The sequence below is a fragment of the Dysidea avara genome, chromosome 11 (genome assembly GCF_963678975.1).
Source record: "Dysidea avara chromosome 11, odDysAvar1.4, whole genome shotgun sequence".
In the NCBI taxonomy this organism is placed as follows: Eukaryota; Metazoa; Porifera; class Demospongiae; order Dictyoceratida; family Dysideidae; genus Dysidea; species Dysidea avara.
The window spans coordinates 8,969,135-8,983,473 of NC_089282.1; the positions used below are offsets into that span (position 1 = coordinate 8,969,135).

A 14,339-nucleotide genomic window follows, 5' to 3' on the forward strand; every position below is an offset into this window, starting at 1 on the left:
TCAATTGCATAATTGTTACACCGTGTTGGTTTTTTCGTTGTATCTTCCTGGTTTTTAGCTCGATTTCTTTCAAACCGCAAATTGTTTGAGGTTCAATAATTAACCTATTCACCTACCGATTTTCAGTTTCTTCCCATAAGCGGTTTACCATGTAGGCGTGACAACATATTGGTGCTATTTTTTGTGAATAATCGCTAATAACTCTTTGCCTGTTTATTGTATTCCAGCCAAAGTTGGTACCGAGATGCACCTTTATACCACTCTTCTATGTGCCAAATTTCAAGGCAATCGGATATAGTGGTCGTGTTTTATAGCAGTTTTTGTAAGTGTGCAAAAAGAGGAAAAATAAGAAGAAAAAACCGAAGAAACTAAGCCAATTTTTGAAGTCGTATATCTCGAGATTGCCTGACGTGATTTCGCTCAAATGTGGTATGTGGGGTACTGAAGTTGGTGGGTGTGTCCACAGCAAAAATCGTCTTGTTTTGTCAAGGCAGCACAGAGCTACGGAGGTGCACAAATTGCGTTTTCATTCTTCCTGTCAATATACTCATGGGTGTTGCGCGCCGGCTTCTTGGGCCGCACGACACACAACCATATGTCTGATCTAGTACCTCTGTACAGTAGCATAGTCTAAGCGCCTTAAATAATTTTGTGGTGTCTATTATGCTGCTCAAAGAAAGTGTTGATACAAAAAAATTTATGCCTTGATATGGTTTCGTTGAATGAAGAAGACAAGAAGCCTGATTGAAGATTAAAAAAAGACAAGGCGCAGAGGGAACACACTCATCGGAACCCCAAAAGGCACATCCCACTAGTGAGTTTGTTATTGTGGTGTAAAATTGACCATGCGCTGCTTCATTTGGCCTCTAGGCTTACAACTGTGGTGAGTGAGTGAATTGAGTGAGTGGGTGGGTGGGTGGGTGAGGGAGCGATGGAGTAAGTGAGGCAAGCAAAATTTTGATTTTTGACGATTTTTAAAATTCTGTATCTGGCCGCCTGTAAGTGTTTTCTTGTTTTTTAATGCTACATTTGATGTTAGATAGACTAATATTATTCCATAAAGGTGATTTTCATTATGTAAGACATTTCTAGGCTGGTTTTTTAAAAGGCAGCATTTTGGCAGCGCTGCTCATTTCAGGCGATCCCTACTTAAACAGTACTACCGTACTGTTTGATAGTTAAAGACACTCAAATTATGTGTCTTCGAGGATTCAAAAACTTGAGGTTATGTCAATAATTAACAATGTCACCAATGGCTTTTAAATTTTCTATTATGAGTGACTAGCGTTCAAACAATGGCAAGCAAGTAGTGTGTTAGTATTGAGAGTTCCTCTTGTAAACATCAAGGGTATTATAACAAGCACCTACCCAAAAGATTTGGGAGGTCACAGCAAGCCATGGAGCAGGATGATGGTTTATAGATTTGATGAATGTAGTATTGAGGCTTGACAAATGTGTGAGAGTGGCAGCAGAGAAGAAGAACCAATGCCAGCATGGATGTGTAGCGTACGTACATCTTGAGCTAAGAAGAAATTAGTAGGCTTCTTTTAGCTATGATAATGGCATAGATTATAGACACACACATGGAATTGGAAGCATGTCACGTGATATCACAAAAATCGTTTCAAATCCATCCTCAAGGCAAGTCTTGTTGCGAAATATTAAATAAGCCTGTTGGGTAATACAGTGCCTTATCACGAAGTGGAATTTTAGGCTCATGGATGATCCTAACCTACATGCTTGTGGTACTGTTTACTCATAGTGCCTAGCAAAAACGAACAAACCCTGTGGATTTATAAGTTGTTCAATGTATATCACATACCCAAATCAATGTGAAATGCTTCTTCGCGTAGTGGGCTATGAGCTATGGCCTAAGGCAGCATCCAGTATTCAACAGCAAAGAATTTTGTGGTACCGATTACTCAGCAATGGAGACTACTACAAGGCTGTAATTCATGTAATACAGTCGTTATGATCCACCATTCACCCAAGTTGAAAAATTATTTCTCTTATACCATCCATTGGAGAGTTACAACAGCTTTAACACCTGGCTGTAGGTGAGGATCAGCCGCGAGTTTCCAATCCCATGTATGTGTCTATAATCTATAATAATGGCTTAGTGCTGTTTGAATCCTACAGGAAACAAGTGCAAAAGATTACCAACATGCAATATCTTCCTTACAAATGTATCACTTTGCTTGGTGTTTACTGATGAGCTAAAATTAATAGTAATTTAATTGTCCATGTGAGGCTAATTACAATACTGTGGGTCTCATTGTGGTTTATAAATAAGTACAGGTATCTTACCAGTAAAGACCTTTTTATACTACAGTTAATGTGCATGAAGCCAGATCAAGTCATTTTACACCTGAGCCAGATTGACCACAATGTGCATTTAATCTGGCTTCATGTCAATCCACAAGCCTGCTTTACTGATTTCTGTTAACATCTATCTGATAACATCTATCTGATAGATTGTACATTTCATCATGTTTCATGTACATTACTTCTCATCACAGAACTGTTACTAGTCATTGACTCCTCACCTGTAACTACAACTACTACTAGTGTATCATTACCTGATGATGGTACCAGCTCATCATTTGGGTCACATCAACCTTCAGTAATCCACCAGACACCACAGTACTCTTCAGTATCATTACTGTCACAAACCAGACAAGGTCTGTTCCTGATGATGAAATAGTTAGTGTATAATTTGTTGTGTTTACTGAAAACATAATATTATGTATCTTAACACTAATAGGATGTGTATACCCTCATATGTGCATATCATTTTCAGTGTATTAATACTATTCAGATGGTGCATAGTTGAACTATTTACTACAAATAGCATCTTGTGGTCTGGTCTGTTCACGTTACAATCCCAACGTTAGCTATGAACACATTTCTTAGAGAAGGTATTTGATGTTCACTATTTATGTACAAACACATCACATAAAGCTTTTGCATCAATTTAAATAAGTTCTTCACCTCAAAGCAACTAGTTTTAATTGTGGATAAATCATAACAAATTTCTGTCTCTCCATAGTTCTCGGGCCACAATACAGATCTTTGTATCTCTGTAATTCCAGCTTTTGTTCTTATTCAAATACAGGATCAAAGAGGGAATTACAAGACCAGTTAAGAAACAAACAGGATGGTTTAGAGAAAGGTTGGTACAATTATTATGTATAATAATTATCACTTCCCTTTTTACTATTTTTAAAGTATGTAACAATGCCAAATTATTGCTTGCGTAAAAAGTCAAGAAGAATGAAATGTGTGACTAAAACAACAGTATAATAAGAATTCACAATATACAACGTTATTACCAATTTTCAGATAAAGTGCTGGTATATTATGTTGTTCCTTACCACACATCCAGAAATTACACTAATCAAACAGTACAGTAGTACTATTTAAGTAGGGATCATCCCTATAGTGGCTGGCACTGCTCAAAATGCCACCTTTAAAAATCATCCTAGAGACATCATATGTGATGAAAATCATCTTTAGGAAAAATATTAATGTTTTTTTAGCAAGAATATTCATCAAATACAGCATTATAAGCAAGAAAGCACTTTCAGACTGCCAGACATAAAAAAAATCACCATAACTCGAATTTTGGTCTGCCTGCCAGCCTGCCTGACCACAGGCCAAACAAAGCAGTACACAACCACCATTTTTTGTTACAATTCTTAACTCACGAGTAGCATATGGCTTTTGGAGTTTCAACAAGTGTCTGCCCTTTGTGCCTTGCCTTTCCTTTTATCTTTAATCATGCTAATCATGCTGGTCATCTTCTTGTTCATAAAACAAAACTGTATCAAGCATTAATTTTCCATATTGAAGCTTTCCATAGTTAAATTCCACAAAGCGCTCAAGCTACTTTAAGAGGCATTAATTGATAGACACTGAACCTATGTAACTAATAATGATTGAGGAACATGTCCCTTAAGGTTACGGTATAGTCACGGGCAATCATTCAAAATTTTGAATGCCTATTGATACTTCTCGAGAAGCCAGTCTAGCAGCGTGAAAAGTTTACAATGAAGGTGAAGCCCTTCATATTTAATGTTTTTATGTAGCTACAGTGTAGTTTGAGGCAGGTGGAACACTACACTTTGTTGTAGCAACACAAGTAAGCCCCCCTACATCGCTCAGCTCCTGCTGTCACTACCATGTTTTTCCACTGCCTAATATAGCAAAAGCTGTAGGCTCAATTGGCATTTCTGGGGCATAGTGATACTGTATATTAAATTTATTAGGTGCAGTGGAAGTATTTTGGCGTGTTTCTTCCCAGTGACAGAGAGATACAAGCCGTCAAAGAGCTTGTTTCACTCGAAAAAACTACTAAAAGTTCAATAAAACATCTATACAACCAGTAACTTTAAAAATTGTTTCCACAGGACCTAAATATTTTAGTTGTTTGGTTACTTGTGTTGAAATTATAAGGATTCGGTAATCTGATAGTCTAGTTTTTGGCGGCATGTTTTATAAAACATTGCTCTATTGTGGACCACAAACCCAAGAACAGTCATTGTTCTGCAGTAAAAACAAACAAGCGCAATTCGTTGTATTGCTAACACAACATAGTTGTTGAAATTATTTATCCCTGTGTGGTTTAAAGCAGGTTTTGTAATTTGTTTTGCCCACGCATTTTAAAATATTCCGTAACCTTAATAATCTATATCTGTAGCTATGTACTGATTATATGATAAATGTCTCTTAGCACAGTGAAAAACCAGGCATAAAATATGGTTGTCTGACGCCCACTCAAGATACTCTAATAAAGCAGTCACCCTATTACAACAGCCATTTTTGATGCAGAACAGTCACAGGTGCATATCACAGCTGTAACTATAACAAAAATTAAACAAACTAGTATAAAAACTAACAAGAGAAGATTATGAATAATGTTGTTACAACTCAGCTCTGTAGGAAAATCCCTGCTTTGGCAAAAAAATAGGTATGACATGCCACAAAACTATCATATTAGGGATCATGAAAATTTGCTTCATTATTTTTTTCTTTGATCCCTAATCCAACTTAAAATTCCCAATTTTTACTACTGTTCGTGTTAAAGAGCTTAGCTGCATGACCCATTGGCAATCAGAATTTTCAGGTGCATTTACAAACAACTCTGGTAGTTAAACTTTTACTGGCTTATATGATTGGCCATCTGACAAGAGCTATTAGTGCATAAGTAGCCTATATACTAGTCGTGTTGCTTTCCATTATAATTTTCCAGATATAATCAGATAATATATGGGCACGTAGCACCCGGGATTGGAAACGCGCTCAAATTCTCCTAGTAACCACTTTCTATCCGTGTTATCAGTGAGCATTAATTCAGTGAATTTTAGCTTCCGGTTAAACAGTTGAAAGCAGTAGCAATGGCAGGTATGTACTTTACATGCTTTGTGTTATTTGCTAGCTAATTATATGATGTAAAGGGTGTGGTCGGTAGCTAAGTTGTGGTTTACCGCATTAGTATGGTGACATACCACAAACTAATTGTCAGCTCCAATACTTACAAATTAAACCATAGTGAATTTCAAACACTGATAACTTTATACTGTTCTATAAGTGCATGTGTCCTAGTTAGGTATATTGTTTTATTCAGCACAGAGTCTCAGTAGTACTGCTAGTGGATTTGTGAAAAGTAGAATTGAGGCAATTTTACAAGAAGAATCTTTCACGATGCCATCACAAACAACAAGAAATGTAATTAATACAGCAAAAGATATGAAGGAATGGACTGAACGGCCTGATAACGTTGCAGAAACAACAAGATGTGGAGAAAACCTAATGAATTCTATTGAATCATGCTTCAAATACAAGGGGAAAATTCCAAAGAAGCAGATGGAGAAAATGTGGAGTGCATACCACACACTGCATACATCAGCTAACTACCTGAGTTTGTGGAAGAAGTTTTGTGAGACAGTAGGCACGGAAGGATCACCAATTTTTTGCCAGTACATTAGAGCAGTGCCCGGGCATCAAGATATTCTGCCCTACCATCAGCTTTTCCAGTTATTAAGCACGTGAGCTTAAGAACTGTACCCGTACACCGGACTCGCTGTACACCAAAAGACTGTTCTAGAATACACACACACGAAGTACACCAACTTTTAAATAGATCTTTGAGATTTCGCACGTATTGCAAGTTGTGTCCGAGGTTGTGTCCAGCGCTCATCCCGAGGGTTATTTTAGGGGTTTTCCCAAGGGTTTTCATTCTGTATTTGCAGGTAGGTAATTGCGCTGTTATACGTGATATAATTAAACACGTGTTGACATCGATCATGGAGCATAGCCTCGTTGTGACAGTATTTTCAGAATTCCAGCAGTTCGTCTAGCGATTAATATGAGTGCTGTGAAGCAGCTATCATTGTTTAATTTTGTCAAGCAAAAGTGCACTGCGAAGCAGGCAAAAGCCACAGAAGATCCTGGGCCTTCCTCCAATGAAGAGTCTCAACTAATAATTGATATCAGTGAGGATACAAGCAAAGTTACTAATCAAGAGTCAGAACAGTATCAGCTAATCAACTTGAGGGAGGATCCCAAAGTTGAAGGTGAGTTTTATAATGATGATGGGATTGATGATGAAATTTATGCTGCTTTGGTGAAAATGTCTAAAAGCCCTAGCCCTTGTTGTACACCTGTTATGGTGTATAGTTCAGATGATGATGATGAAGAAACCAGCTTTGCAACTAGGTTCTCACCTCAATTCTCACCAGGTCCTGACGAGGTTGATGGCATGAGTATGAAAGTGCCACAATCACATCATGCAATTGCATGTAGTAGCGCAGCATTGGACAAATCTTTCTCCATAGGTACAGCTACTAGTAGCACGTCTCAGTTGTTTGGGGATTACCGTGGGCCCAATAATGATACCTCCAGCACAGCTGCAACTGGCTCCACAACTGAAGTGTGTAGTGCTTCATCCTTGGCCTGTACAACTACACTTGAGTTTTCTTCATGCTTGCCAAAAGATATTGCTGAAACAATAGCCTTTCCTCCGGTTCAGCCTGTTAAAGCAAAGTATCCCTCGACTATGATTTCAAAAGTACCAAGGTGCTTTAATGCAGCCTGGTATAAACAGTATGAATGGCTAGAGTATTCAGTAGAGACAGATGCTTGCTATTGCTACCCTTGTCGGGTACTTGGTGCACAGAGTGCTATGGGTAAGAGTAGACCTGAACAAGTATTTACTTTATCTGGGTTTAAAGACTGGAAGTATGCTACTGGTAAAAAGGGAGCTCTTGTTGGTCACTCAAATAGCCTTAGCCACAAAGAAGCTATGGTGGCATGGGAACGGTACAAAATTAATTCCAAGCGCGGCACTTTGCTTCCAAACCAGGTAGACAATTTCTGGGATGTTGTTATTCAAGAAAACAAACATTACATAAAAACCATAGCAGAAGTACTGTTGCTCTGTAGCAGGCAAAACATCTCAATTTGTGGTCATAGGGAAGGGATAGAATCTTCAAATAGGGGAAACTTTCTAGAAATGTTTGAATTGATAGCAAAACATGATCCAGTAGTACGGAAAAGAATGGCTATAACAAAAACTGCAAAATATACATCACCCATGATTCAGAATGAGATATTAGGCTGTATGGGTGACATAGTCCAAGCCAAAATTTGTGCAGATGTCAAGAAGGCTGGTATGTATTAGATATTAGCAGATGAAACGAGAGACTGCAGCAAAATCGAACAATTGGCCATTATTTTAAGGTATGTTGATCTAGGGTCTGCAACAGTACATGAACGGTTCCTAACATACGTTGAAGCAAGGTGTCAGAATGCAGAAAGTCTAGCTGCTCACATAATAAGCACCTTAAATGAACATAAATTAGATACAAGTGCCATAGTTTCTCAAGGTTATGATGGGGCATCTGTCATGAGTGGGTGTTGCACAGGTGTACAACAGCGTATCAAGCAAGTGGCTCCCCAGGCTGTTTATGTGCACTGTTATGCACATTGTTTGAACTTTGTTTTAGTGGTCACCACTAAAATAGTATTGGAGGCCTCAGAATTTTTTGCCTTAATGGAAACATTGTATGTTTTCATGTCCACAAATAAGGTACATACATTGTACATAGAGCAGCAACATCATTTATATCCCAACAAACCACCTCGTCAATTACAAAAGTTGTCAGATACTCGTTGGGCCTGTAGGTTTCTTGCTGTTGATGCAGTCTGTAGTACATTTCGGGATATCCTTGCAACACTGCAGAAAGTAGTTGATAGTGACGACAAAGTAAAAGTAGTTGAAGCCAAAGGAATTTTGCTCCAGGTACATTGCTTTAAGTTCCTGACAACTCTTGTCACATTCAGTCGATTGCTGTTTCTCTCAAAATAACTATCTGATCAGCTCCAGAGTTCACAAACTGACATGGCCAAAGCAGCTGAATTGGTAGAGGGAACCATGAAAACTCTTCAACAGTTTAGAAGTGATGGAGAGTGAAGAAAGTTGTATAAATATGTCATTGATGTGGCTTCCTCACTTAACATTGAAGTTTCCCCACTAAATAGTCGGCCCCAACATAGCTAGCGATTGCCAAAACGGCTTGAACATGGTGTTATCCTGCAATCTGTAGGATCAAGACAGCCAGTAGAGAGTCATGAAGAGTATAAGATTTCCTTATATTATCCAGTTCTTGATGCCATGATGTCTGAGCTTCGCAAAAGGTTTGAGGGTAACAATCTGGCACTGATGAAAGCAATCCAGTGTAGCAGTCCAGAGTCAGTACACTTTCTTGATATAGACCACCTGGCACCTTTAATTGAAGGATATAATCTTAGTAAAGATTTGCTCACAGCAGAATATTTAGTAGCTAAACGTACATTAGATGAAAAAGACCTCACCTCCATTAGTGATGTGCTCAAAGAAATCTATCCGTTAAAGGTTGCATTCCCTACCCTGGTTAAACTTCTTCAAATTTCTCTCACTATAGTGGTAAGCACTGCAGAGTGTGAAAGGTCATTTTCATGCCTTAAGCGTACTAAGAGCCTCTTCCGATCCACAATGTCTGAGGAGCGGTTGGCTATCTTGTCCATCGAACGGGACCTGTCAGCAAATATTTCAATGGATGAAGCTATCCAGAAGTTTGCTGGAAAAGATAAAAACAGAAAAATAAAATTATCGTAAAACTTGTACTGATGGCACTATTACTGTCTACCCACTTCATACATGCACAACTTTTCTTTGTAATTAATAGAACATCATTGATTTTTCACTTTCAGTATAATAGCTGTGCTGTTTGCATTTAATATAACTTTTGTAGCCAATCATGTAATTTTATATGTACTCAGTCGTTTGATGCTATTTGCAATAATTAACTTTACTTTCTCTGATTATGCATTGATGGTTTGAGGTCTCTGTTGTCCTGTACAGATTCCAGAACCACAAGGTGCACCACGTAAGGCAATAAATAGAATGATGAAGATTGCGTGATCGTAAACCGCACGCCGGGGGCTGAGACATCACGAAGAGTTTTAAATTTCTGGTGTTGGATGTGTGTGGGATCAATATAGAAGATGTGATCGTGCCCTCATCGTAGTGCAGCAAGAGAACACGCGGAATGGAGGCTGGCTAGTGATCTGACAGCTGTAGTTTGTGAAATGATTAAATGTTAGCGAGAACACCCAAGTCACCCATTGGAAATTTTGAGTTCAATGCTTAGACATTTTAATGACGGTATGGAATAACGTCTTATTTGAACAGGTTATTTGTTCCAATCTGTTGCAGGTGCCAGGTGGTTTTATGGCACTGCCACGTGATAGTAAGCGCCCTGTGCTATACAACCAGGTCTGACAAGGTGTGGTCAGTACAAGGTAGCGAAGGCAACCAATGTTTTAGCGTTTATGATTAGTAAGGCTGTAGCTTCCTACACACAGATATAGGATAGCTGGATCGTACAGATAGTCATCGTAGTTTCCTGCACACAAGGATAGTTAGATCATGCAGATAGTCATCGTAGCTAGGTGTGTTTTTTTTTTTTTTGATAATATATTGATGTCCATATGAAAATGGGCATGTGTATGCATGTTGCATGCTTTGGGGTCTGCCCACCCAATGCCCGGGCATGGCTAAATCTCTAGCTACGCCACTGCATTAGAGATCATGTGCTGAAAAACTAGCTAAAATAAAATACCCAGTATTACCATTGAAACTGAAGAGGCAGCACTTACATAATAAGAAAGGAATGGGCTTCGCTATGCTGCAGGGTATATACCAAGATTATTGAAAAAGAAGCTATATACATTGGTCAAGCCATCAGCACAAAGAGGTGCTAATTTCCCTATTGCAAAATCTACTTGATGACAGAAATGATGATGTTGATGATGTTGATGATGATTAACAGATTCGATCAACTTGATAGACAGAGGTGGACTGAAAAGAGTCAACAATGATTGTTTGTGACCTTAGAATTGCAATTACGGAAGGAGATCACTTCACAGCACATTCCACTGCTACGGGCAGAGAGTATAAAGCAAAGTCTGCTGAACAATAACAATGTCCAGTTCTTTTAGAGCGTAGTTTACACAAAATTGGAAGAAGAGGTTACTTCTTAGATGATAGTTCACAATCTTACCAGTACTTCCTTCCAACTGCCTTATGGAACGGGCGTGGGGCTGCCCGCATGCCACCCAACCGCCCCCGAGCAATTATACATTATCAGCCAGCCCCACGCCAACCTTAAGGCGGTTGTACTAGTTGACACGCACTAAATATCACAAACTAGGTACGACAAGCTACACACATACATGATTATTAATCACAATGGTATCAATACACAAGTAAGGCTCACCTTACCAGCAAAATATGTACGATTACCTCCGTTATTGCACGAAGATAGAAAACAGGATGGCGGCCTGTCCCTTTTTCACCCATCCGCCCCCGAGCTATGCATACAATACAGACAGGCCACCATCCAATCCTCCCTTTTAAATGTACCTGTAATATTGAATCATGCGCATGCGACAATTCGCTCTAGTCAAGTTTACCAAGTAGCTAAACAAAGAAGCCAGTTTAGTGGTCTAATTTGGGTGATAACTGGGCAACTGAGGGGTCACGGGATGGCAGGTCAGCAGGTACCGAGCCGCAGTTGAAGCACATGCATTCACACGTAGAAGCAACAAACCAAACTTGTCTTGAATAACATTAACTGCGGCAATGATGAATGTTATGCAGCAGCATGCATCAGCGCTCTCCAGTATGAGTAGCCATGAACATTTATGTAACAGTTAGCAATAGCTATCATGCAATAACAGCCACGACACTCATGCAGCAGCACCTCAATTCAAAGCAGCAAGTAACATGCACACGGTGGCATTCTTAGAGCAGCAGATAACAAGCACGCAGCGGCACTCTTGGTACAGCCGGCAAATAACAGGCACGCAGCTGCACTCTCGGTACAGCAAACAGCACACACGCACGCAGCAGCACTCTCAGTACAGCAAACAACATGCACGCAGCAGCACTTTCAGTGCAATCATAACATGTACGCAGCAGCACACTCTGTGCAATAATAACATGTACGCACCAGCACTAATAACATGCACGCAGCAGCACTCTCAGTGCAGTGGACAGCATGCACCATCCATCCACAATAAATATTCATGTGATGATACTTAGCATGCTTCGAGTTCTAACAGGCATGCAGGTTAGACCGCTGATACGCAATAAGCAATGGGTAAAAGTTGTTGTCGAAGTCAAGTACACAAAGCTGTGATCATTACACACGCAAACAGTTCAAGGCTATTTGGTTAAAACTTGCCCAAATTTTCTTTGCCCAAATTAGTTTCAGTTTCCTATAAATTTACTTCCCTCAGTTGCCCGAGTATTCATCCTCTACACGCGGCGCCAAGGTTATATTTTATATTAGTTTATTTATTTATTTATTTTTAATTTTAACATTGGATAAGCAGTGGTTAACAGAATGTACATTTATGTTAACAAATACTAGCATATGGTGTGTCAGTTTAGCTGGTTAATGTGTCAATGCATACAGTCTGGGTCCCATTCTGGTTGGTTGGATGCATCCGTATGAGCTAATAAATGGTGAATAGCTGGAGTTCTTGATGGTTGGCAGTGAATATAAGACAAGTAAGCGTTGCTTGTCCAGCGTCCAAGGCTTTTAATCATCCATGCTGAAAGACCGGCAGCTGCTGCGGTGGTAGCAGCACCTATTTCTAAAGCTATGTGATGCATAGTCCATGTAATTAAGACCAGCCTGTGAAAGGAGCTGTCGAATTACTCTAGTGACTGCTGGACGGGACAATGGAGTAAACCTGCCGGCGTGATATAGAAAGGCATTAGGTGGTGTGCTGGTGACAGAATCCTTATAGCGTTTGAGTGCCTTAAGTGGGCAGGTAGATGAAGTGGTTTTAAAAATGTGTACAGTGTGGCCTCGTCTGAATGGATCGGTCTTTGATTGGTGTAGAGTAATTGACATTTGTTCTTCATCATAAGTTACATCATCCCAGCGGAGGTTAACATATTCACTTGCTCTGAAGAAGCCATAAAAGGCTATAGTGAATGCTGACCACAGCATAAGCTTTTCTTGGAATGTGTAAGAGGACTGGCGGAGCTGCTCCTTTAAAGTGCGTAGGATGTTGAGGGTAATTGGTAATCTGTTCCGCTGGTTATCGCCCTGATGACAACGAATGCCTCTACAGACTAGTTGCAGGAGGTTATCTCTTGTAGGATCTTGATAACCGTTCTCAATATGGTCAAGGCGAATAGCTGCCAAGTACACTTTAATGGTCTTATAAGAGATGTGGCGAGCTTCATGTACACAGAAGTATTGTAGCGTTAGAGAAGATGCTGGGTGGGTGTGGAGATTGTAGGCCTGAGCGATTGTGAAATTTTGCTACTTTCACGATTGTAAGAAGCAACATATCACGATTATGATAACCATCACGATGTTATAACTTCACATGCATTGACATGCAACATTGTATGTACGTACACTGTATGTCATAATTTGTATGAATTATTTTAAAGAAAAAACAATATGAACTTGCGTACAACATTTCAATGCAAAAAGTACAAGACCATAAGCAGTTATAGTTCAATACAATCACTTTATCAAAATCATGTATAGTATTCTGGTATAGTTTAACTGGTATGAATCACGGTAAGTTTTCTGCCAAAAACACTAGTTTATTCACGTTGTCAGATAACAAGGCTGATCTTTTTTGGTTAACAATATGGCCTGCTAGGCTAAATGCCCTCTCAGCTGGTACTGACGTTGCAGGAATAGCAAGATACTTTCTGGCAACATATGACAAACAAGGATACCTTGCACTGTTCATCCTCCACCAAACCAATGGTGATTCAGCCTCTGGTTCTTCATCTACATATTTGTGGATTTCAGCTTTTGCTTTTTCAGCAGGACTTGTACCCCGATGTTTAGACTTGACTATGTCATCGACAAAAGAAAGGAGGCGTTTTTCTGCTTTGCTTACTTTGCATCTCTTTGAAAGAGGTAAGTCCAATTCTTCAGTTGCTTCTGCAGACTCTGCAGATGAACTCACTGCTGATTCTGTATCTTTTGATGCAATGTTTTGTGCCACCATAACTGTCTCTGCTTCAATAGAAGCAATCACATCTAATCTGTCATCATCTGGAAGAAAAGACAGTGCCTTAAATCTCGGATCTAAGAATGCAGCTTTGTTTAGTAATTTCAGCACTGAACCTTTGTAACGATCTGCTAGGTTTGCACGCATGACTGTCTTCATTGTTTTCTCTAGCTGTGTAATCCTTTCACCCTCCTTCGGTCTGAAGTATACTTCAAGTAACTTATAAAGCACAGGACGTACTGCAGAGATAGTTACCCACTTTTGTGCACCAATGGATTCAGTTATTTCAACAAGAGGCTCCATTACCTTTACAAATAGCTCCAGGGTCTTGAACTCTGTATCAGATGGCATCAGGTCACCTCTATGTAACTCTAACAGGGTAGCACACAGTGGCTGTTGTTGGGATAACAGGCGTTCTGCCATGTAATAGGCTGAATTCCATCGGGTACTAACATCCTGAACTAAACTTAATTGTTTGTGCTGAAGGCTAATCTGTTTTTGTTTAAAAAGGTAAGTAGATTTTGAAGAGCGGTTGAAATGGGCAATTAGCTGTCTACTTCTAGCTAAAGCTCGTGATACCTCTGGAAGCTTAAGCACTACTTCAACAGCGAGCTGCAAAGTATGACTAAAGCATGGCATCCTCAGCCATCTTGTGATGTCAAAGGCAGCAACAATGTTGCTGCCATTATCTGTCATAACAGCAGATAAGTTGTCTTCTGGCAGTTTCCAATTATCAAGTACCA

General features: G+C 39.5%; 2 protein-coding genes across 2 annotated transcripts in view; one reads left to right on the forward strand and one right to left on the reverse strand.

Moving 5' to 3' along the window:
* Positions 1 to 14,339, reverse strand: part of LOC136238643 (uncharacterized) — a 277,251-nt gene that overhangs the window by 46,192 nt on the left and 216,720 nt on the right. The gene's annotated exons all lie outside the window — the stretch shown is intronic.
* Positions 1 to 14,339, forward strand: part of LOC136238166 (uncharacterized) — a 72,220-nt gene that overhangs the window by 45,124 nt on the left and 12,757 nt on the right. Inside the window, exons 13-14 of the mRNA XM_066028515.1 lie at positions 2,520 to 2,681; positions 3,116 to 3,172. Of these exons, the coding sequence (XP_065884587.1) occupies positions 2,520 to 2,681; positions 3,116 to 3,172 (219 nt within the window). The remainder of the gene's footprint in view (positions 1 to 2,519; positions 2,682 to 3,115; positions 3,173 to 14,339) is intronic.